At 51.9% G+C, this 25,030-nt stretch overlaps 1 protein-coding gene across 1 annotated transcript in view; it reads right to left on the bottom strand.

Annotated features, from left to right (window-relative positions):
* CFAP65 (cilia and flagella associated protein 65) overlaps positions 1–23,785 on the bottom strand; it is a 33,009-nt gene extending 9,224 nt beyond the window's left edge. Inside the window, exons 1-19 of the mRNA XM_047086034.1 lie at positions 23,621–23,785; positions 21,588–21,772; positions 18,153–18,255; positions 17,426–17,592; positions 17,049–17,248; positions 16,628–16,794; positions 15,682–15,904; positions 15,038–15,303; positions 14,384–14,584; positions 13,788–14,147; positions 12,205–12,342; positions 9,764–10,009; positions 8,962–9,186; positions 7,568–7,726; positions 7,215–7,365; positions 6,410–6,538; positions 4,675–4,888; positions 4,225–4,353; positions 111–287 (exon numbers count right to left, since the gene is read on the bottom strand). Coding sequence (XP_046941990.1) covers positions 111–287; positions 4,225–4,353; positions 4,675–4,888; positions 6,410–6,538; positions 7,215–7,365; positions 7,568–7,726; positions 8,962–9,186; positions 9,764–10,009; positions 12,205–12,342; positions 13,788–14,147; positions 14,384–14,584; positions 15,038–15,303; positions 15,682–15,904; positions 16,628–16,794; positions 17,049–17,248; positions 17,426–17,592; positions 18,153–18,255; positions 21,588–21,772; positions 23,621–23,785 — 3,605 coding nt within the window. The remainder of the gene's footprint in view (positions 1–110; positions 288–4,224; positions 4,354–4,674; positions 4,889–6,409; positions 6,539–7,214; positions 7,366–7,567; positions 7,727–8,961; positions 9,187–9,763; positions 10,010–12,204; positions 12,343–13,787; positions 14,148–14,383; positions 14,585–15,037; positions 15,304–15,681; positions 15,905–16,627; positions 16,795–17,048; positions 17,249–17,425; positions 17,593–18,152; positions 18,256–21,587; positions 21,773–23,620) is intronic.
* Positions 23,786–25,030: the final 1,245 nt, after the last annotated feature.

Here is a 25,030-nt window from a genome sequence, read left to right as displayed (position 1 = left end):
CCACTTAGAGTACCCTGGAATCACAGAGTGCAAGGCCAAGCTCTTCCAGGAACCAAGGGAAAGGGGGATCTCCAGGACAAGAAGTGTAAGGACTGGCATGGGAGGAGCACCTGTATTTGAACTCCACCATCTGCTCTTGCCCAGGACCTAGGCTCCCAGCCTTGGGGCTGATGGAGAATATGCAGTTGTCCTGTACACGCATTTGGTGCAGCTCAGTGCAGTCAAACTCTGCTTGCTCTGCCCACAGCTCCAGGTCAATCTGCTGGTCACTTGGGAAGAGGAACGCCCTGAGAGAGGGGTACAGAGCAGGACTGAAGCCTCTCAGAACAGAGAGGTGGGACCTCTGAGCTCCAGATGGGATGGATGGAGGTCTCCCCGACTCCCTCCCCCAATTTGGTAAGCCATCCCATGCACAGCTGAGCAAACGTGGCTACGGTTGATTCTCATTTCATAATAGCCCCCAAACTTGGGAACAGCAGCAGGTCCCTGGTGACACAAAGTGTCAGGTCAGGGCTTCCATTGTGGGTGACAGGGGTCCAGGGGGAGTGCTTGTATAGGTAACTTTGTGTAGGTAACTTTGAGTTAGTTAGCCACTAACCCTGGAGGGGTTGGTGTGACACAGCTCTTAGGAAGGGCCATTTGAAGCACCTAAAAATGCTGGCAGACCAACCAGAGGCCCCTAAGAGGTAGGGTGTCCAGGATGGCATGGGCACAGGGACAGAGAACTGATGGCCCAGCAGGGCTGGCTCTCTTGAATCTGGAGCAGGTCTGGGCATAGAATTGATGCCTCCCAAAATGCCTCACATTGTGGGAAAGTAGATATTGCACTCTCACTAGCTGACAAAACAAGTGGCAAATGGGTCCCCAGGTTACAATCTGAAAAGACGGACCCCTTCACTCACAAAGGCACGGCACAGAACTGGGCTCAACCTGGGCCATGACAGGGAGGGCACGGACAAGGAGCAGCCAGATGGGGAAATGCTCAACAAAGAGCAAATCAAGACTCCCTTGAATCAACCTGAAATATTTTCACATCAGAAACGTGATAAACAGTTCCACTCGGGGCATCCGGGTGGCTCAGTCGGTTAAGCATCCAACTCTTGGCTTCAGCTCAGGTCATGATCTCGTGGTTTGGTGAATTTGAGCTCACCCTTGGGCTCCAGGCTAAGGTTGTTCAGCACGAAGCCTTCTTGGGATTCTCTCTCTCCATCCCTCTCTCTCTGCCCCTTCCCTGCTCGTTCTGTCTCTCTCAAAATAAATGAATAAAACTAAAAAACCAAACACATACACACAAAAAACAAACAAACAAACAAACAAACAAACAAACAAAAAACCAGTTCCACTCAATGCTGTGTAAGTTTAGAAAGAACAGACACCTTCAAACATTGGGAAGGAAGGAACCGCTACCACTTTTGTTGTAGGGATTTTGACAGGGCCGACTAGAATTGTAGCAGCTCATGCCCTTTGACTCAGAAATTCCCTCCTGGGAAACTAACCTGTAGGAATAAATGCATGCTTGTGCACGCGTGTGCACGCATACACAGAGGTTTATTGCAACTTTCTTTGTAGTGGCAAAAAAAAAAAAAAGGCACTGGGAACAACTAATGTCATCCAGTGTGAGATTAGCTTAATAACTTAAGGGCCATTCATATTGGGGAGTATTATGCAATATATTAAAAAGAATGAGTTAGAGTTGTATGCATCGATCTGTATTGAGCTGAACGGAATGTTACTGGCATCATGTTGAGTGAAAATGTTATTGGTGTAATGCTGAGCAGAAATCATTATGTATAGTATTGTGCCATTACTGTGAAAAAAAGGCAAGAGAAATATAATAACTCCTGGACTGTGTTTGTGTGTACGTTGTCCAAGCGCTGAGTGTGAAAGCCCACTCCACACCCCTCATCACCCCAGCACAGTGGATGTGGAATGGGACCTGGGGAGTTTCTCACTTTTCTTCCATCACCTTTGTGATTTTTGACAGGTGAATAAACTGCTTTTGTCATTTCATTAGTGGGGGGGATACTGATCAGCTGCAAAACTGGAGATCTTGCTACTTTGGGGTTATCTCGATAGTTCTGACACTTCCGTTTCCCTCGCTGCCTGCACCCAGTCCCCATCCCAATAATCCCACCCCCCTTCCCTGCCAGTCTTCTAGTGTGTGTCTCCCTTCCTGTTCCCCCACCTCAAGCTGCTAGTCCGTTTCTCTCCCTGCACCCTGCACCCCAGACCGGAGTGATAGGTCATGGATGTAGATCATGTCTTTGTCCCCCATCCCCGCTTACATCACCATCAATGCCCTCAGGAAGAAGTTCAAACTCTTAAAAAGATGCCAAGGTCCCGACGCCTTGGCCCTTGCCTGCCTCCCAAGCCACATCCCGGGCCCCTTCCTCCCTATGAATCCTCCAGCCACTCTGAGACCTTTTCTCTTAGCCACGTACGTGCCAGGCCCTCTGTCTGGAAGGTTCTTTGCAGTCTCTCTGCCTCATCTCCCTAGGCTGCAGGTCTAGCTTAGTTATAGCTTTCTTTAGCACACATCACCCTGCATCAAAAAGTTGGCCTGCCCCAGACCCCTATGGCACCCAGGGGGCCAGGCTTGGAATTGTTGGCACCTGGATTCTGAGGGCCAGGTCTGGAGCCTGGACCTAGGAAGCCCCCCGTAAACATTTAGCCAGGACTTAATGAGTGCACGAGAGAACAGAAGATGTTAACCAGCATATCTGATGTCCCTAAGGACTTCCGTCTCCCCGGCCAGGAGCAAAGGCACCAGAGGAGATGACCCGGAGGGAGAATGGCTGCTATGGGGCTTCTATTTCTTCTGATCCTCCCCCTCCCACTTGGGGTTCTCACCCTGTCCTGCCTGCTGCCACCTCTAGGCCAACTCCACACTCCCCATTTCTCACTGGTCCTGGCAAGAATAAAACCTTCAGTCTGTTCTTTATGAGCTCAGCAGAGACCAGCTAGAATTTTCAAAAATAGCCTTCTAAGAAACTGAAAGGAAACACAACAACACAAAAAGCCTAGGAGAGTCAAGCCTTCCAAGGAAAGTCCGCTGTGCTTGGAATCCTGGAAGAAGCACGGACTGCCTTCCTGGACCTCAAATGATCTCCTGACGGATGGGCCCAGCTCAGCGGGCACCTTGCCTGGATTTCCTCCCACCTCGGTTTCCAGCAACCTGGACTCTCTCCACAGAGAGTATGAGCTGGCTTGCTCCTGCACAAACACACTTGCATGCATAATCCCCACCAAAATACCCTGTGCCGTGCCAGGACAGACTAACGCCACTTTTCCTGTAGGGCCTGGCTTCTGGCCACTCGAAGAGCCCAGTGAATGGCAGATCTGGAGCTCAGGCGGGCCCCGGGCCTTCCCCACCAGGCCAGCAGTCCTGTCTGCCAAGCTTCCTCAAGTCACCAGGGCCAGGAACCCTCAGCCACTCATAGTCCTGGCCCTTCTCAGACAGGAGCCACCTAGGGAGCCATCTTCCCCAGCTGCTCCCACCGCAGGGAGGGGCAGCATGATCCAGAGAGTAAGGACGGCCAGTGCACCCCTGATGATGCAGGCCCCACCCCAACTTTGCCCCCACACACCCCAAGACTCTGCTCAGGCAGGAAGTTTCCCGAGATATTTTCCCAGGCTGGGCCCCTGACTGTCTCTCCCAAGCTTGACCCAGATGGGTACACTTCTTTCTCACCTCCGCTTAGCCAAGAAAAGTTAGAAGTCATCAAAAGGAAGTTTACTAGGAAATCAAGACGCGTGGCAGAGACAGGGGGGAAGAACAAGAAACAGCCTTGGCATGGAAACAGGATGTTTACTGGACCCAAGTTCGGGCCCCCAGTGGGAAGAAAGTCGAGCACAGCAAGGGCCAAGCTTGGCAGGCTCAGGGCCCCAGGCCGGTGCCCATGTGACCTGGAGAAGTGCAGCCTGCCCCGAGGCCAGCCTCAAGCCTTCCTGCAGCCCAGGTGTTTTGGCTCAGCCATGTCATCCTCCCAGACACTGGCTCGGCGACAGTCTGTCCCTGTCCTTCCCTGCCAGAGATCTTCACTCGCCCCCATGCAGGCCTGGCCTCCCTGGACTGAGGCTCTGTCCCACCCTGGCCTCCCCATCCCATCAATGAGGGGATCCACTGTTCACAGAGATCAGGCAACCAGGACTACCACCAACAAGAGAAGGCCTCCGACACCTGTCTCCCAAGCCCTTCAGAAGCCCCCTCCAAGCCCACCATACCAGTCCAGGGGTACTGCTCCAATGTTCTTCAGGGCCAGGAGCACCACAGAGGGCCGGGCCTCTATCGGTGCTGCTCCAAAATTGAAGTCGAGCTTCAGAGGGGTGAAGACGGTGGGGATCTGGCTTGTGCTGTGTGGAACAGAGAAACAGACTCAGAGACAGGTGGGAACAGTATCGGGCCCTCCCGGGGGGTGGGGGGTGGGGCGGTGGCCAGCTCAGCACTCCTCTTTCTGCAGGTGGGAATTGGAGAATCTGGGACTCAGGGGCAGGGGTGGGCTAGTGCTTCGGACCTTGAGCCAAGCCCTGACTTCTCCTGGCCCCTCCAGGGATGGGCAAGAATTCAGGGGGAGATGAGAGTATTCATGGGCAGGGCCTGGTGCTGGGAGTGCGGTCAGAAAGCTCCAAGAACATCCCCACATGGGCCCTGCCCCTTCTGTCCGCCCACCTCACCTGTGCCGGGTAGGCACCTTATAGGTGAGCTCCTCGGGGGTAGGGTCACGCTCCAAGTAACTGTTGAGCCTGTCCAGGGAGAAGAGGCGCCACAGGTGCTTCCGGGTGATGCCCTCAGCGCTGCCCATGGAGCAGACGTCCAGGATGGAGAGTAAGGGGTACACAGCCGTCAAGAAGACGTGACACAGCTCCTGCTTCTCCCCAGCCTTGTTATCTAGGCGGAAGACATGTGGGAGAGAGGAGTGGCCTCACCTCCCAGCTGCCCTGGGGCAGAGCAGAGCACGCAGGCTGAGGGTGTAGGACAACCTGCCTGGGACCCTTGTCAGGAACAGCAGGTGTCTCCCAGGCTCTGGGACGTTTCCAGCCAACAGTGAAGCCTTGTCAGATACTTTCTATGTGTCAAGCATTGTCTTTTTTTTTTTTTTAATGTTTATTTATCTTTGAGAGAGACAGAGCTCAAGCAGGGGAGGGGCAGAGAGAGAGGGAGACACAGAATCCGAAGCAGGTTCCAGGCTCTGACGTGGGGCTCGAACCCACGAGCCGTGAGATCATGACCTGAGCCAAAGTCGGAGGCTTCATCCACTGAGCCACCCAGGCGCTCCGTGTCAGGCATTGTCTTAAGTGCTCTTCATGCATCACTGTATTTAATGTGCACCATTCATTACCGTTTTCAAACTAACTTTCACTAACAGCTTTATTGAGATATAATTTAGGGGCACCTGGGTGGCTGAGTCGGTTAAGCGTCTGGCTCTTGATTTTGGCTTTCTGCGCTGACCCTGTAGAGCCTGCTTGGGACTCTCTCTCTGCCCCTCCCCTGCTCATACTCTCTCTGTCTCAAAATAAATAAACTTTAAAATAATTTATAAAAAAAAAGAGATGTAATTTATATGCCATAAAATTAACCCTTTTAACACATACAATTCAGATTTTTCGTATATTCAGAGTCGTGCAACCATTACCACTGTCCATATTAGAGCATTGTTCATCACCCCAGAAAGAAACCTGGTACCAAGTAGCTGTCGGTCCCCATTCTCCCCTCCCCCCGTCCCTGGCAACCACTGATCTGCTTTCTGTCTCTACAGATTTGCCTATTCTGGACACTTCATATCAACGGAATCGTACAATATGTGGCTTTTTTTGTGACTGGCTTCTTTTGCTTGCCCTAATGTTTTCAAGGTTCACTGATGTGGTAACATGTATCAGTACTTTTTTTTTTCTTTTGGCCTGTGCACCATTATTATTCCCATTTTACTATGTGGAAACTGAGGCAGAGGGTGCTTAATCAATTTGCTAAATTACACAGCTAGTGAATGCTCAGACCAGGATCCAATCCCAGGCAGTCTGGCTCGGATCTACGCTCTTAGCCACTCTTCTGTGCTGCCCCAGACTCCTCCCAGTGGGCCCCGGGGCAAGCTGGTAACAACTCCATTTTATAGAGGAGGAAGCTGAGGCCCCCACGTGGTTGGGGATTTGTCTTAAGATCCCACAGTAAATAGGCACAGCTCCAAACCCTTCACACTGAACCCTCCACGGCTCAGGCACACACAGGCACACATACAGACGCATGTGGTTGGCATGAGACATACATGCCATTCACCCAAAGGCACACCCTTGCACGCTAACACTCACTCTGCTTTCCCTGTCCAGAACCTCAGCACCCTTCCGACCCAAGTCCTGCTCACACAGCCCTCCCCCTTTCCTCCCTGACCCTGATTCTGCCAGATGGCCCAGGTACCTCTGTGTGAGAGGAGGGAGTAGCTGATAATCCAGGAGTACTGGGACCGGCGGTTGGGACATGCCGACAAACAGATGGTGTCCTGGGACCGGGGTGGCATTCTGCCCTCTGTACGGTCCATTTGCAAAGCTGCTCAAGGATGACCCAGGTGGGGTCAAGGGTAGAAGGGACCCTCAGTGCAGGCCGAAGAGTCCCGGTCTCTCCTCCTGCTCCTTCCCAGATACCCTCTCCCAGACCAGCAGAGAACCGGCTAGAGAGCAGGCCCAGAGCTGGGAAGTGGGGAGCAGAGTCCCTCCTCCCAGACCAGACAGAGGCAACCAGTCTTCATGTCATGGGCACCTGCTAAGCACTTTGCTCCACCCAGCAGCCCTGTGAGGTAGGTGCCAACAATAGTCCCATTTTACAGATGAGGAAGCTGAGGCTCAGAGAGTGAACTGCCCAATACCACACATCGAAAGGTAGAAACACCAAGTTTTAAGCCCTGCTCTGCCTGCCCCCAAACCATGATCTGGTTAACCTTTTTTTTTTTTTTTTTTTAATTTGAGAGAGCGAGTGCATGCACGAGAGCGAACAGGGGAGGGGCAGAAGGAGAGAGACAGAATCTTAAGCAGGTTCCCTGCTCATTGTGGAGCCCGATGTGTGTGTGGGGGGGGTGCTCGATGCACAACCCTGGGATCATGACCTGAGCCAAAATCAGGAGTCAGATGCTCAACCGACTGAGACCTCCAGGCGCCCCTAACCAGTCTTAACCAGTGCCCCTCACTGCCTGCCTCCCTCGCCCCAGTCCAAGCCCAGGCCTGAGTACCAAGTGGGCTGTCGTCCATGACCTCAGGGCTACACTGCTCCAGGAACAGGCGATAATATAGGGTGCAGTTGCCGTCGTTCAGAAGCACCAGCAACCTGGACTGCTTGCTGTTCACCAGCAGGTTCCCGAAATCCAGCTCCTTTTCCTTTGCCTGAGGGCCCGAGTCAGCCAGCCACAGCCCTGGCTTTCCCACCCCTGGCTTCAGGGAATCTCCAAGGCAGGGCAGGGCCAGAGGGCTCCCATCCCCTGCCCTCTTGGAGTCGGGCACCCCGGGGCCTTCCCCCCCCACCACCTATGCCCTGGCCCCCAGAGCCCCAGCTCCCAGCCCCACCTGCCAGAGTTCCCCTACTCACAGAGAGCCTGCTGGTGATGCCCATGCCCACCAGCCGGAGCATGTAGTGGGTGGTAGCGGGGGGCTTGGTGTCTGGGGGCAGACCGGCTTCCCAGACCCACATCCCCACTCGGAACAGGTACTTGGTCTCCTTCAGTGGGCTGAAGGTCCACGTCACCGTCTGGGGTCAGAGAGATCATCCCCGCATGGGGCTCTCCAGAACCCCCTGCCCAGGCCCCTGGCATCTGAGAATATCAAGCTACGGTACCCCTTTCTGAGTGTTTACCCCATGTCAGACACTTGTCACACATCATATGTTATGTTGTCTCCCTCAGTCCCTCAATCCTTTATCCCCACCAGCTAAGTGGTATTATTTTAGTGCCTCATTTTCTTCCTTTCCTTTCCTTTCCTTTCCTTTCCTTTCTTTCTTTCTTTCTTTTTGAGAGAGAGAGAGACAGAAAGCACTCTGGCACATCAGTGGGGGAGGGGCAAAAGGAAAGGGAGAGGGAGGCAGGGAGAGAAAATCTCAACCATGCCCAGCTCGGAGCCTGACTCAGAGCTCATTTCTCATGATCCTGAGATCATGATCTGAGCTTAAATCAAGAGTCAGACGCTCAACCGACTGAGCCATCCAGGCGCAGGGAACTTGCTCAAAGTCACACAGCTGGTGAGAGTGCTTGGTGGGAGCTGGGGTGTGAACTCTCAAAGCTGACTCCAGGGCCTGTGTGGTCTCTCACCTTGCTACTACCTGGGTTCTTCCAGACACTGTGTGTTGGTGGCCTTGGCCCAAATTTGGTCCCCCAAATGGCCTATAAGGCCCTAGACCAGGGAATGAGGCTCTGCTAGTTTGGGCCCCAGCCTGTGTCCCCCTCCAGACTGCTGCTCAGATCTCAAGGAGTACCCTTCCTCATGCCTTAATGACACCCCACCCATTTGGCCCCAAATACAGCTGCTCCAAACCACCTCCCAGCCATCTCACGGTTTTGGGGACCGTGGAGGGAGAGTGGACTTGCCCCTTGAAACTCTGGTTCAAGTTTCAGCTCTGCACCTCTTAATTTACAATCTTAGTAAATGACTTTTTCTGCTCTAAGTCTCAATTCTTCTTTGTAAAATGGGAGTTATGACAGGGGTAACTGTCACACCTACTTAGAAGGCAGGGGAGGTGATTACAGATTGAATGGGAGGGTGCACACGGTAAGCCTGGCCCCTCACAGGCAAGAGTAACAGATGGTGGTGAAAGCGAGAATGACCTTGGATGTCCTTGGAGACGGCCCACCATAGTCCACATAGACTTCCCCCAGTGTGTTTATTAGCTGGGGGTGGGAGGAGCATGTAGATAGGAGCATGGGTCCCTCTTCCCTTGAATCCCAGCTATTTCCTTCCCTCGGGCCCCCAGCAGTGGGGCAGGGCACTCACAAGGCTCTCACTGGGCTGGATAAGTCCCCTAGCGGGATTGACGGCCAGCATCTTCCGGTGTTGCTGGGAAACCCTCCATTCAAACTCCAGTGGCAGACGCGAGGGGTTGCGGAAGGTGAAGAGGCTGCTGGAGGAGGAGCCCACCCAGGTGGGCTTGAAGAACACGCTCTTACAGGTGTCCAGCTTCAGATGTAGGGGCTCCTCCCGGCTCTGCATGCTTACCTCCTGGGGCCAGAGGAGGGAGGGAAGAGCTCTGACCTCACCTGGCTCCCCCAAACGTCCAAGAAGCCAGGGTGGGCAGCTTTTCCCCCTTGGAGAGGGCAGCAAAAGGCCCTCCTCCAGTCTGGGCATAGACAGCTTCTGTCAAAGCCGAGTAGGTAGTGTCTGACCCAGGAGATGGCTCTTGAAAAGATTTCGGAGACCAAGAGAGGATGTGCAGACCATTCCGTGGGCCAGATGGGGCCACCACCCTGGCCCCTTTCCCTGGCCCCGCCCCAAACACCCTTCTACTATCTGCAGATATGAGTCTTGTATTGCCCCCACTTATTCCTTTGGGACATCTGCACCCCTTTTCTTGTTCCAGATACCTTGACGTGGATATGCTGGGCCCTGGGGTTAGGAGAGCTGTTCACAGATGTGGCCAAGGTGTCCTCTCCCTGCTATGGCACTTCCTGGGAGAGGAGCAGCCCCCTGACTACTTTAGGGGAGCTTTAGAGGTCAACCCCAGAATTTGGCTTTGAAAAGGGAAGCCCCAGACTATGGCTCGCTCCTCAGGACCCAGTCCCCTAGCTCTGCCTTTTACCTTGAGATACTGGGGACAAAAATTGAACTGCAAGTAGAAAATGTGCTGCTTCCAAGCGTTGCCCTTCGGGTAGGTACAGATGAGGAAGATCTGGTGGGCTCCCGGGGCCACAAGGCCTGAACTGGGCCGCAAGGAGATGTCTGAGCTGCTTTGGGGGGCCAGGTTGAAGGTCAACAGCATGGAGCCTTTGTTGATCAAGAGCAGGCTGCGGTAGGAGGGTTCGCTGGGGGACACTGCAGGAAAGAGCTGGGGTGCGAGACAAGAGGGACCCACGCTCAGATCTATGCACCCGCCTCCCTTGCCCCACCGACATACACACTCAGGGAAGTCTATGTGGGCCTGTCTCCAAGGAGATCCAAGGCACCTCCACACATCCCAATCACTACCCTGGGAGCAGGGAATGGAGGGGACACAGCTTGGCACCAAAAAATGCTTCTGTCCTCCAGAAACCTCTGGACAGTGAGATGGAATGGCCATAGGAAGTGGGCCCAGGAAACACAGGCTTGAGATCTCCTCAAAGTTAAGTAGGTCTTTCATTTTAGGGTGCCCTCAAATCACCTTTTTTTTCTTAATGTTTATTTACTTATTTTTGAAAGAGAGAGAATCCCAAGCCTGATGTGGGGCTCGATCCCATGAACTGTGAGATCATGACCTGAGCCAAAATCAAGAATTGGACACTCAAGTGACTGAGCCACCCAGATGCCCTCAAATCATCCTTTGGAGAACTCACTTTCAGAGATCCTGGTCCAGAAACTCTGGGATAAACAGCCTTTTCTTTCTTTCTTTCTTTCTTTCTTTCTTTCTTTCTTTCTTTCTTTTTCTTTCTTTCTTTTTTTTTCAATATATGAAGTTTATTGTCTAATTGGTTTCCATACAACACCCAGTGCTCATCCCAAAAGGTGCCCTCCTCAATACCCATCACCCACCCTCCCCTCCCTCCCACCCTCCCCTCCCTCCCACCCCCCATCAACCCTCAGTTCTCAATTTTTAAGAGTCTCTTATGCTTTGGTTCTCTTCCACTCTAACCTCTTTTTTTTTTCCTTCCCCTCCCCCATGAGATTCTGTTAAGTTTCTCAGGATCCACATAAGAGTGAAACCATATGGTATCTGTCTTTCTCTGTATGGCTTATTTCACTTAGCATCACACTCTCCAGTTCCATCCACGTTGCTACAAAGGGCCATATTTCATTCCTTCTCATTGCCACGTAGTACTCCATTGTGTATATAAACCACAATTTCTTTATCCATTCATCAGTTGATGGACATTTAGGCTCTTTCCATAATTTGGCCATTGTTGAGAGTGCTGCTATAAACATTGGGGTACAAGTGCCCCTGTGCATCAGTACTCCTGTATCCCTTGGGTAAATTCCTAGCAGTGCTATTGCTGAGTCATAAGGTAGGTCTATTTTTAATTTTTTGAGGAACCTCCACACTTAAACAGCCTTTTCTAGATGATTCTCATCCAGGTGGCTGAGGGGAACCCCACTTTGAGAAAGGGAAGGCCCCAGAAATCCTGGCTTCCAAACATCCCTTAAGCACATGGGGTGTGGCCAGCTCCAGGCTACATAAAACACAAGGCCTGAAATTGCTGGCCAGGGTGGCCCATCCAACTGGGGCAAAAGTGCACGTATGTGAGGCAGTGCGGGGGTGACACAGGCCCAAAATCTGGTGGATGGCAGTAAAGGCCACAAACTGCTGGGATGAACTGGCCAAGGGAAAGGGACGGGGGTCAGGGAGGGGAACCTCATGCAGTCAGGGAGGGATTTGAGCTGAACCTCGGAGGTGAAGTCAGTCGGGGGATTGGAGAGCAAATGTGCAGCTGGGGAGGGGGGGCAGGATCACCCCCTAGCACAGTGCCCCAAGGTGTTGCAGCACCTTTCCAACAATATGAGGTGTGAGAGGGTAGGGGAGACAGATGAAAAGGGCAACAAAGGTAAGGGAAGCTGGGAAGAGGTGTCGAAGGAACTTGGCCATCTGGCTCCAAGGTCTGTGCTTTTAAACCGTCTGTCATCTGGCTGCCCAGGTCATACAGGGCCTCCAAGAGCCCTTCAGAGAGGCCTGGGAATTATGACTCAGGAAGCTGAGGGACCAGCTCTGTGACCCTCACTGGCCTGCCCAATGTCCAAGGGCAGGGGCTCATGGTGTGGGTGGCCATACCCCTAGCAGGTGCTCAGCAAACAAGCACAGACAAATGAAAGAGCTAGAGAATTTTAAACCTCAGCATGAGAGGCCCAGGGAGTATCTCAGATGGATCAGGGAGGGGACCAGTGGTCCAAGCCCCAGTCCTCCATGCCCAGAGCCCCAGGGGCTAGTGGTGGGGGAGGTTGAGATGGCCCCGGAGGGTGCTGGGATGTTTCTCAGGGCATCAGAGTGCAGAGATGGCCAAAGCAGAAGCCGAGCTCCCCTGTCCCACCTCCCACTGCTACTGGGGCCACGCTCACCTTGGGGGCGTCCAGAGAATATTGAGGGATGTGGGGCTCCAAGGCAGCAAAATAGCTATGGCCTCGTGTGCGGAGGGTCAGGCACCAGGAGGGGCACACGGTACAGTCCTCCTCGATGTTATGGTAGTTCTGGAGGACCTGCAGGGGGGCGGACCCAAGGACAAGCTCAGAATTCCTGTGTCTGACCCTGTGGGGCCCCCTAGCTCCTCCTCTGCACTGCAGGAGTCCCACATTGGGCACAGAGAGAGGGGTTCCCTGGGAAGGCAGTGCAGAGAACAACCATCCTGACAGTTCCAACTGCAGCGTGCCAGGCCCACGCTGAGCACTCAGCAAATATGCTCTTTAATAACCACAACAGCGCAAGGACAAGGCTGGGGCTGGGATGTGAGAACAGCATTCATCCTGCAGGAATGTGCCCGGAGAAGCGCTGGCCAATCAAAATAGAACACGAGCCACAAATGCAAGCCGCAAACGTAATGTTACATGTTCTAGCAGCCACGTTAACAAAGTGAAACACGGGAAATTAATTTCAGGGATATGTTTTATTTACCCTAATAGATCCAAAATCTTATCATTTCAACATATAGTCAATATCTAAGTGACGCGTGAGCTACTTCACACTCTTTTCGTGCTAAGTCTTTGAAGGCCAGTCTTACGACATATGTCAGTTTGGACTAGTCACACTTCAGGTGTTCGGTAGCCACATGTGGCTGCTGGTTGCCCTATCAGACAGTGCAGGCTATAAAGCCAGCAGCCTAAAAATCTGGAGGGCTCAGCCTTGGCAAAGCCAGGTGTCCACAGCCTTATTCCTACAAAACTCTGCATTTTCCCACTGCCAAGATATTAGAATGGAGGCAATTAAAGACTAAGCTTTGGAAGTCCTTCTCAAAAGTTCAGATATGGGGCCAATTTTTTAGATGAAAAGACCAGGGCTCGGGGACATTAAAGGACTTGCCCAGGGTCACATAGCTGGTAAGGGACTCTACTCTTCTCTCGGCCCCAGCACCTGGCCTCTGGGAAAGAACAGCAGGGTGGGCAGAGCCAACAAGGAAAGGAAAAAGCAGGACCAGAGATGAAGAGGGTGCGACCAGCATCTGGGACCAAGAGGCTGGGCTGGGCACAGCCTGTGGTCTGAGTTCCCCAGCCAAAGGAAGTTGTGCTAGAAGCCCCTCCCCCTGACACACACCTAATTACCCAGCACCCCTGACTCAGTGCCCCAGACCCTGGTTCCTCCTGCCCATGGGTCTTTGGATGGACCACCTCATAATGAGCCCTAGGGAGATGCTCCTTGTATGCCAGATTTTCCCAAGAGGCTTGACCCCAGCTGGGTGCTCCCTCTGGAGTGAGTGGGAGGACACATATGAGTGAGACATAATTAGATGGGCTAAGAAGCCCCTTGGCCAAGGCAAGCCCATGAGCCTGGGAGAAGGCAAACCGGTAAGGACCACTATCCAGCCAAGGAGGAGCTTGGCACAGAGAGGATGGATCCCACAGCAGCGCCCCCCCCCAACCCCACCCTGCTGTTCAGGTTCCAGGGAAGAGAGGCAGCCCTCCCCACCCCCATGTCGTCTCCGTGCACACACCTTATAGACAGCGAAGGCCTCCAGCTCCACAGCGTACAGGCAGTTAGGGTAAGGTGGATGGAAGTGCAGGCGCATGGCCATGGACTTGAGTGGGGGCACATCACAGGTGTCTGGGGTCACCCAGAAGGGGCAGTCAGACCTCCGTGTCCAGACCACTGTGATCTTGCCTTTGGTGTGGTTCATCAGGCACAGGGGGACAGGGTTGGGGTCCCCGGGCCCAGGGCAGGCACCGAAATCCACATCAGTGGGCTCTATGCTGACAGGTGGAGGGAAGATGGCTATGTCGCTGGTACCATCGAAGAAGTACTCATTCATGGGGGAGATCAGAGGATACTGTGGGGCTGACACGTTCTCCGGGGCCTGTGTGGGGAGAGACAGGTGAGCAGGGGCCCAACTGCCACTCCTCTCGCCACTGCCCCTCATCCACACGCCCCTTCCTGGAAAAGGCCACAAGGGCTCCACACAAACAATCCCCAACTACTGATGGCGCCCACAGGGCTCTGGGGGCACAGGGTTTCCCAAGAATTTCTAGAGAAGGGGGCATGAACCTGGGGAGGGTAGCCTGTCTGTGGGGAGCCCCAAAGGGTCCATCAAACCTCAGTAGGAATCAGGAGGGCCCCATTCTTATCCTGCTCCAGCTTCTTCTCCCTCAGCATGGTGCCCAGGATGTCCGGAGGGTAGAGCGTCAGGCCCCGCGCCAGGTGTGTGCGGTACCAAGCAAGGTGCTGAGGTCTCAGGATGGCTGGCTTGGTGCTGTCCGAGTGGCAGGTCCCAATCAGGTCCAGGAACAGTGGGTCCTGTGACATGTGTCTGGGTGAGGCTGGATTTCAGCCCCCACTCACCACCTTGGCCAGGAGTCAGCTGGTCAGGGCACAATTTGTATGACTTTCCCCAGGGCCCTGAGTTGGGTCCTCACTTCAAGGCTCTCTGCCCCGCACATGCTGTGAGGGGTGAGTCCAGTCTCCCCTCTCTCTTCCCAGCCTATTAGCAGCAGCAGCAGCAGCAAAGCCTTCGGCCTGGCAGTCGTCAGGGCGAGACTGGCATACCTGCCTGGCTCCGAGTGAGCCTTCGTGTGCCCCTGGCCAAGCTCTGGCTCCAAAATCCAGGCTGGGGCCCTGGCAGAGATGATCCAAGCAGAAGTTCCGGAATACAGGGCCATGATCACCAAGCATTGTCTTCATCACTGGGCCTCAGGTTGCCTCCTCCAGCTCCCAGCAGAGCCCCTCCTCCCTCCCTCCCCCACTGCTCACCTGGTGGTGGATGAGACAGGCCACTCGCCGAGAGTAGATGGTGGGGTGAGTGGGCTGGAAGGTACAGTGCAAGGTCATGCGGGCCTTGCCCACCAGGGTCCCAAAGGCAGGTCTGATGTCGAAGACACTCTCTTGGCAGTCAATGGCAAACTGGAAGTAGGCTGTGCAGTCTGACTTGTTCTCGATCCACAGGGTCTGCTCCAAGGTCTCCCCGAGGTTGACCCAGCCGAAGTTGACGCAGCAGTGCTGCAGGGACACCTCAGGGCCTGGGCATAGGAGATGGGGCTGTTGTGAGCAGGCCCTGCCACCTGTGTGGGGCTGGGGCATCAGCCTCCTGGAGGATGTCTCAGAAAGGGTCCCTCTGGTGGAAGGCAGTGCTGCCTGGAGACAGAAGGCTGGGCTGGAAAGGCCCAGAACCCCAGCAACCTGAGCTGACCTCCAAGGCACCAGGGACGACAGGGGGAACCTTATCTCCAGGTGTCCAAAACTGATTCCACATGGAGCCCACCAGGGGGCAGCAGACACCCAGGCTGAAGGGCAAGGAGGCGTCACACCCTTAAAAGCTGGCAAAGAGCCCTGCTCTGCCCTAAAGGCTGGCTGCTCCGATCCCCAGAGGCCGGGCAGCATTCTAGGGTTGCCAGTACCTCTACAGAAACCGACGACTTTGAGCAATGTGTGGGAGGCACAGCCAGAGGGCATGATGGACAAGTAGTCAATAGTTCTGATGTCCAAGGTCTCGGGGTGAAAGAACACCGACACGAATTTCTTCTCTCCTGGAGGCACAATGCCATTGGTAGTGGGGCAGGAGAAGGTGTGATCTTTGGCCAGCATGTCTGGGGCCACTTCGATCCTGAAGGGGGCGCTCACCTGTGGGGCCAGGCGGGGGCAGGAAGGGTGAGGTCACAGAGGGAGGCAGTTGTCCTTACCGAGGTGCCCAGCTGAGGGGGTGAGGGCAGTTGAAGTCCAGCCTATGCCCCTCTTGTCAGTTTGAGCATGAAGCCACCTCCATCAGGAGGAAGGACGAGGCCAAGCTGTGTGCCCTGCACCGGGACTGCCTGGGGACACTCTTTTCTTTCCCAAAGGTATCATAAAGGCTGGCTGTGGTCCTGGGGTTAGGACAATCTTAGGGCTGCTCTTAGAGTTGCTCTGGGGGTGGTCAAGGGATACTCCAGCCCAACCCCCAGCTGAGAAGGGAGGAGGACACCAGCTGACACCTGTTGACACATGTGTGTATCAACAGACATGGATCATGCGAGGCTTGGGGCCAAAGGTATGGACAGGAAGAGGGCATTTTGTAAAGGGGGTGGGTTTTAGGAGGAGCCAGCCCTGTGGTCTGCCCCCTCCTTATACACAGGACGTTCCCTCCCCCCCTTATACACAGGACACCCCCTCCATCCCCTTATACGTGGGGTGCCCCCTCCCCCCTTGTACAAAGGATGTTCCCTCTCCCCCTTATACAAGGACACCCTCTCCAGCCCCTTATACACGGGACACCCCCTCCGCCCCTTATACACAGGACACCCCCTCCAGTCCCTTATACACGGGATGCCCCCTCCTCCCCCTTATACACAGGACGCCTACCACTCGTACCATGGAAGGGTTATAGAGCTTGATCTGTCTCTCAGCAGTGCAGCCCACAGCAACAGAGCCGAAGTGCAACACTTTCTGGAAACCTTCAGCATCCTGGTCCTCTGGTCGCTTCTGCTTTATGCTCACCAGCAGCTGGGCACATTTGGCTGGGACGGAGATGAGACAGTCTTGGGAAGAAATCCACCTGGGGCCTCTGTGGCCCCACCTGAACAGCCCCTCGAAGAAGGTAGGTGTGCCCAGGGAAACACTGGTCTGCCACACCAAGGAAGGCAAAGCAAAGACAGAGCCTGCAGGGCTGGGGGAGAGTGGGAAACTGGTGGAGGACAGGCCGGCAGGGGAGGTGGAGGGGGCACACTGAGGCTTTGAGACCCAGGACGGGCAGCAGGTGGGCTCTGGGGACAGGTGAGAAGTCGGGCCTCACCCACGGCCTGCAGCTGTATGCTTCTTTTCTGCTTGCTGCCTTCTCCATACCAGCATGTGGCCTGAACTTCATAGATGGTGGCCATAAGGGGATGAAAGGTCACCTTGATGCAAGAGGCCTGGCCTGGCTCCAGCAGCCCCGTGGTGGGCAGTATCTGGAACGGGCTGGGGAACTCCCAGGTGAAGAAGGTGGGCAAGTCCCTGGAGGGGGTGTAGATCAGGGTCACTGAGCTCATTCTGTCTGCTGCCCCTACTTCAGAAAGGTGGTGATGCTGGGCCCCACCGTCTCTCCCCCTTCCCCCTTCCCCCACCAGCTCCCTGGGACCCTCCTCACAGCACTCACTTTCCCTGCCTCGGAGCCTCAGCCGCTCCCCTTACCCCACATTTTCCAGGCAGAACCAGGCCTCAGTCACGTCCCCCACGGCACACGTGGGCAACTGCAGGGATCGTGGGCAGGTCAGACTGTGGCAAGGAAGGGTGGCCCTCAGGTCCACACAGAACATCCCCTCTGCTTTCTCAAACCACAGCTGGTCCACATACTCCTTCTGCAGGTGGGGCGGGAGGAGGTGGGGGGAGCAGGCAGTCACTGATCGGTGGTACCTACATGGTATTCAGGGACCACACATCCCGCCCCAGCTCTTGGCCATGCCCCCAACACAGTCACTGAGGGGTGGGCTGGGCCATGACCCTCACTTTTTGTCTTGAAGGAAAGCCGGTTGCCCGTCCTTCAACACTGCCCTAGTCTCAGAGATATGGGGCCTCTTTGGTGAGGAACAAAGTATTTGGGGGAGTGTTTTGGGCTAAGGAATCTAGGGCTTTCTTGTGGCTAATACAGTAGCACAAATTTTAGCCCCCAACATCCAACTGGGAACCCCCTTCAGTTTAGCGAGTTTATAGTGTGAGTTTCTCCAGGGCTTCACTAGCTGGAGTTTTTGCTATAGCTGGCAGGACGTGTGTGTGTGTGTGTGTGTGTGTGCACATGCACGCACACACGCACAGGTGCAAGGGGGGTGGGGTGCTCCTTGCTGCTGTGCCCTGCTCCCTCTTCCAAGGTCATCGTGCCTGTGTCCCTCCCTGCCCGTGCCCTCCAAGTGGCAAACCTTACCTCCTCCAGAGGCCGAAAAATAATGGGGAGCGTGAAGGTTATGCCCGGGCTCAGCAAGATGGGCTGGGGGATGACTGTGAAGAAGAACTTGGTCTTGGGGGACCTGCAGGAGACAGCCAGGGCTTAAGCACTTCGGGATCAGGGCCCAGAAAACAAGAAAAATCCATGAGCACCGAGCTGGGGGAAACCAAGGCTGAGAACAGACCTATCAGGATGCCTTTCAAACAGACCTGGGCAAGGCCGGAGAGTTCCAGTGTGGGGCAAAACCACAGACATTGCAGACTTCTAAACTATTCATAGGAAGATGATACTGCCAATAACTCTATACCAATAAATGTTAAAGTTTAGAGCCAACAAGCCCATTTCTAGGGAAGTATAAATTGCCAAAACTGACTCAAGAATTAGACAATAAATTTTATGGCCACCCTACCGAAAATCATCAAAACCAGTGAATAAGTAGCAAAAAATCTTCCCACAGAGAAAACACTAGGCTGGATGGCTTCATAGCAAGTCCTACCAAACATCTGATAAAAAAAAATCCCAGCCTTTGGGACGCTTGGGTGACTCAGTAGGTTGAATGTCCGACTTCGGCTCAGGTCATGATCTCACGGTTCATGGGTTCGAGCTCCGTGTTGGGCTCTGTGCTGACAGCTCAGAGCCTCGAGCCTGCTTTGAATTCTGTGCCTCCCTCTCTCTCTGCCCCTCCCCTGCTCATGCTCTGTCTGTCTCTCTCTTGAAAATAAATAAACATCAAAAAATTAAAAAAAATAATCCCAGCCTTATCTTCCCAGTAATATGAAATGTGGCAACACACTCCCCTACATAGTCTATGAATCTGACTTGATGTAACTTTGGTATGTTGGTAACTTTATTACCCAAACCTGGCAAAGGCAAGAGAAGAATGGAAAATTACAGGCCTATCCAAAAACAAAAGGAGAGAACCAAACGAATTTAGCAACGTTTAGAAAGAATACTCAAGTATGACAAAGGTGAGCTTACACCAGGAACACACAGTTGGTTTAACAGAGAAAATCAATTAATGTAACCCACCAGGTTAACAAATTAAGAGAGAAAAAATAAAATGATAATTTCAATAAAGGAAAATAATAGACAGCCTTCAAGGTGTTATGAGAGAAACTCTTAGCAACCTAGGAATAGAAGGGAACGCCCTTAACCTGATGAAATCTTAAAAAATAAAAAACAAAAACCAAAACAAAACAAAAAACTACAGGAAACATCCAAACAAATAGTGACACACTGGAATTTTTCACTTTGAGATCACAAACGAAACAAGGATAAACATCAGTGGTGGAAGAGATCATCAGGGAAAGTATGAACTTTTCACTAAATGGCTTGGAGATACTTGGCCATTTGTTTGAGGAAAAGTGTTATCGTACAACCATTCACAAAAATTAATTCTCTATAGCTAAAAGGCAAATGTGAAAGGCAAAGCTATAGTCTTTACAAGATACTATAGAAGACTCTCTTCATGACCTAGGTAGGTGGAGAGAAGGACTTCTTAAGCAAGATACAAAAAAGCAGAAACCATAAAAGAAAAAGATTGATTCTTTTGATTCCTTTGAAATGAAGTAATTCTATTCTTTGAATGACATGGTAAAGAGGAAAAGACAAGTCACAAGGTGGGAAAAGATATCTATAACACCTGACAAAGGATTGGTAGCCACCATAAGAACTTAAAAAAAGGGGGGCGGGCGCCTGGGTGGCTCAGTTGGTTAAGCGTTCGACTTTGGCTCAGTTCATGATCTCATAGTCCATGAGTTTGAGCCCCACATCAGGCTCTGTGCTGACAGCTCAGAGCCTGGAGCCTGCTTCAGATTCTATGTCTCCCTCTCTCTCTGCCCCTCTCCTGCTCATGCTCTGTCTCTCTCTGTCTCAAAAATAAATAAGAAAATATTTTTAAAAAACATTAAAAAAAAAAAAAAGAGGTGCCTGGCTGGCTCAGTCAATAGAGCATGTGACTCTTGATCTCAGGGTTGCAAGCTCGAGCTCCACACTGGGGGTGGAGTTTACCTAAAAAAAAAAAAAGGCAATCTGATAGAAAAATAGGCGCAGACTTTGACAGGAATTCCAAAAATGAAATGGTCGATAGCATATGAAAGACACTCAGCTGTATCAGTAAGCTGGAACATGCAAATTAGAACGACAAAAAATTACTGTTATTAGCAAAACTTTTAAACTCTGGCAATAACAATTGTTGGTAAGAAAAGTGGAGGAATGGGAATTCATGCATGGTTGGCATGGATATAAATAGAAACATATATTTTGGAGAATAGTTTGGCTTATCTATAAAAGCAAACATGTACATGTCCTAGATCACAGCAATTCTACTTCTGTGTATCTACCCTAGAAAAAACTCTTGCAAGTGAAGATCTATACATGAATGTTGACAACAGTCTCAAACCAAAAACAACCCAAACATCCCTCAACAGAAGAATGGATGAGGGCATCTGGGCGGCTCAGTCAGTTGAGCATCCAACTTCGGCTCAGGTCATGATCTCACAGTTTGTGGGTTCCAGCCCCAAATTGGGCTCTGTGCTGACAGCTCAGAGCCTGGAGCCTGCTTCAGATTCTACGTGTGTCTCTCTCTGTCCCTTCCTCGGTCACACGCTCTCTCTCTCAAAAATAAATAAAATTTAAAAAATACAACCCAGGGGCACCTGGGTGGCTCAGTTGGTTGAGCATCCAACTTCAGCTCAGGTCATGGTCTCGCAGTTCATGAGTTCGAGCCCCACATCAGGCTCTATGCTAACAAACAGCTCAGAGCCTGGAGGCTGCTTCAGATTCTGTCTCCCTCTCTCTCTCTCCCCCTCCCCTGCTCATGCTCTGTCTCTCTCTCTCAAAAATAAATGAAGGTTTGAAAAAAAATTTTTTAAAAAAACAGAAGAATGGATGAATATACTACAATATAAGCATCTATTGGGATATTATCCTGCAGTGAAAAAGATGAACTATAGTTGCATGCACATGAGTCTTAAAAACATAACAGAACAAAAATAAAAGACATATATAAAAGACAGATATATACCCTATTATTCCACTTATGTCAAGTTCATAAGAAGGCAAAATTAAATGATATCATTTAGGGATGGAAATGTAGGTGGTAAATCCATTTGAGAAAAGCAAGAAAATCATTATCACTAAGTCCAATCATGGTTACCTTTATGGGTAGGGAAGGTGTTCCAGTAGGGATGTGACACGACATGGGAGGTGAGCTTCAGACACATTACTCTTATCGATTTGGTCCCATGGGTTCCCCTTTCAATAATTATTCAAACTGTGCATGTTTTATATACCCTTTTCTAATTTTATATGATAGTTTTAAAGGTTTTTGTTTTTGTTTTTTTTTTCAAAAGAGCGACTATTTGAGGGGCTTGAGGACTCAGGGGCTGGGTCTCTGATCCCTCATTCTGATACCTGTACTTCATCTTCTGGATTTTCAAGGATATATTTTTCAGAGTCAGGTTCTTGGTGACCTCCTTCCCCAGTGCCCAGCCTTTCCATTGCAGCTCCTCAGCCACCTCGATGCCCCAGATGACCCTCTTCTTCACTTTGTCTTGCCTCTTTGGGAAGCATATTTGGGTGCCCGTGAAGCTGGCAGGCTGTGCAGTTGGCAGGGAAAAGGGGGAGAAAAAGGATGCGTTAGCCAGGTAAGATTCAAATACCCAGAGAACAGATAAAGATCTCCCATCTCTGGGAAGTGAGGACTTACACCACTGCTGGCTCTTGGGGGATGGTCTGGAGACAGAAGGTGAGGGGCAGGCCGGCCTTGGAGTGAGGTATTACCATTTCTGAAATCACTACAATGCTTTTCCAACTAGATTCTCTGTGACCCTGCCCCTGAAGCCTTCCCTGGACGGTTCCATCCAGCACTGAGTGATCTTGGCTGGTCTGTTCTGTTCCTCCATGCACCCAAAGATACCACGCCCTTCGGGTACTGCCTTTTCCTTTCCTTCCTTCCCATCCTGCCCTTTCACTATGGAAGCCTCTCCTAGCTGGGGTGGTCTATCCCAGGCACTTTTTGAGACCACAAGGATACGCCACCACTCCCTCTTCCTGTCCTTCAACTGGCTGATGGAGCAGGGGAATGAGTAAATTTGCCTGAAACAAGCCCTCACCCCCCACCCTGATGTGGGGGCCACTCCAAGCACAGCTCCTGATGATGCTAGAGGTGCAGTGTGCCAACACTTCCCATCTATAATGGAAAATCCTTCATGACCTGATCCCTAGGAGGGTGGAGGCGGATGCAGGGGGAAAGGCAAAGAGAAGGGAAGATGAACCAGTATCTCTTCTTACCCCAGCCATGGCTATGAACACTCCACTCGTGGCCATTTTATTTTATGTTTGGCCAAGCATTGCTTCAATGTTGTTACTTAATGTAAAGATATATTCATCCATTTGACAAATATTTATTGACGACGTATTATGTGCCAGACACTGTGCTAGGTGCCAAGACAAGAGCGAACAAGACGGACACACCTCTTCTCTGTTGGAGCTTACACTCTCAGTTTAAGTAGGTACAGAGAGTGTCAGATGGCCAATATAGTATTTCCTTTCCTGGTTCGCCCACAGGGGAAAGGTGACATGGGTGGGCAAGGGCAATTTATTATAAATATTGGTTGGTGCATCAGTCAGGGTCAGGAAAACAGAAGCCACTTTGGGTGTTTGAAACAAGGAATTTAATGCACAGCCAAGGCATAGTGAAGTCACTCAGAAGCTGGCAGCATCAGGAAGTCGCTGCCACACTAGGTTAGGGGAGGTGGTGGGCTTCTCAGAGCCCTGAGGCCTGTCTGGTGGGGGCTGGAGTCATGGGGAAGTGCAGCTTCTGATGGAAATACTGTCGGAAAAGTAGAGATGGAGGGACAGAGATACCCTGGCTTCTCCCTTCCTCCTCATTTCCAATCTCCTGCCCGCACAGAGCAGAGTGGGGAAGAGTGAGTGAATCTGGGGCAAATAGGCCCAGAATGGCACAGGTGGAGGGGTGAGGTGACTCCCAGTCCTCGGGAAGGCAAATGCAAGCACCATCTCACCTAAGGAGGCATGAAAATCCACACACAACACAGACACACGCTGCACCAAACACACTCCTACCCCATAGGCACCCTGTGGGACAACTGCCCCCTACCCCTGCCACGTCACACAGAGACAGTCCTGAGAGCTGCAAAAAGTCAGCCACATCCACATATTGGCCAAACACTTGGTCCTAGGGATCAGGACCAGAAGAACTTTCTGAGGGAAGAGAAAATCGCTGGCTACTCTCTCAGCTCTGATGGGCGCCTCCCTAGAGTTCTTCACACACACACTCCCATTCCCCACAGCCACCACTCCAGTCGGCTTGGTGCCCAATCTATGCAGGAGAGTCAGGTCCTTGCAGATTCCTACCCCCCCTGCCCTGCCACCTCTCCCCAGCCCTGCTGCTCCTGCCCCGCCCACCCGGAACATGTCCTCACGTGGGCACTGGTGTTGCTGCTACTGCAGGCACTCAGGGCCGTGCTGCTGCCAGTGATGGTGGGGAAGGCCATGGTGCTGGTACTCAGGCAGGACCCGGAGTTCATGGTGTAGTCACCACTGTCCCTGGTCTTCATCAGGGGGCTTGGGGCTGCCTGGATGAGCATCACACACCTGGAACACAAGTCCAAGGGGAGCACTCTGGCTAAACCAGTAGTTCTTGCCAATTTGGAGTTAGGAAAAGACCACAGGGGAGACAGGAGGGACATCAAAAAGAGAGGCTGATGGAGTAGACTTGCTGTGGCCATCATGATCATGAAGAAGGGCCGGCTTGCCGGCTTTGGAACCAAGGTATGAGTGACACCATGAGGAATGAGCCTGAACACAAGATCCAGCACTTTGCCCAGGAGCCTAGAAATTCACCATGCAGGAAAGGGACTTGGGGATGAGGCCCGTGCAGCTCTGCCTGCCATGGCCACAGTTGGCATTTCTCAGTCAGTCCCCAGTGAGTGTGACTAAAGCATTCGCATTACCTTTATCTGGATTTTGCTCTCTGCTTGTTGCTTCTGAGTGTGACTTGCCTCCTATGAGGAGGGGCAGAGAAGAGGTAAATGAGACTGGGTGGTTCTTGGTCTTTGGGGTTTCTTCCATCAGTATGCAACCTGTAGTCCAAGTCTAAAGTAAGCATTCACTGAAATAATCACTCAATCCAAGGATAAGTGAATCAACCTCTAGAGCAGAGGGATCCCTGGATAGACTGCAGCTGGAAATTATATGCAAATATATGTGAGTGTTATATGCAAATCATATGCAAAATGTCATGTATCTGGAGAAGTGCTCTTTTCCAGGGAGAGAATCCACAGCTTTCACGGAATACTCAAAGGGTGTTTGGCCCTGCTCTAGGAGACACACATGGAGACTAAACTCCAAATCCCCTCTTCCTTTGGCAGACTTCCTTCAGCATACACACCCCGGTGTGGCTCCCATATTGGACAGCATCAATTTAATATCTTTTTGAGCATATATATATATATTTTTTTCAGACTCCACAGTGTCCTTCCCCACTTCTTTGAATAACAATCTCAAATATGGTAACAACTTCTGACATTCACTGAGAACTTATGTGCCAAGCAGTGTTGTAAGGCCTTCTCATGAATTTTAATCTTTACGTCATTTATGAGTAAATGTAAACTATCTTTTATTTGGCCTAAAATTACTTCTTTTCAAGGTGGGGGTTCAACTCCTTATTATAACATATTACACTTTAGTAAACAATGTTATGGTCACCCTTTAGAAATTTATACAATTTCATCAGACACTCTCCATACTCTCCACACCATATTCCAAAGCAAAAGATTCCGTTGACTCAGTTTTTCCTAATCAGCAACACCTCCAAACCTCTCCAGAAGAAT

Source organism: Lynx rufus, unplaced genomic scaffold, assembly GCF_022079265.1.
Source record: "Lynx rufus isolate CCGP_SWC_20201006 ecotype Redwood Valley unplaced genomic scaffold, mLynRuf1.p SCAF_2, whole genome shotgun sequence".
Taxonomy (NCBI): Eukaryota; Metazoa; Chordata; class Mammalia; order Carnivora; family Felidae; genus Lynx; species Lynx rufus.
The sequence above is the reverse complement of the archived record's forward strand: the minus strand, read 5'-3'. Positions and strand labels throughout refer to the sequence as shown.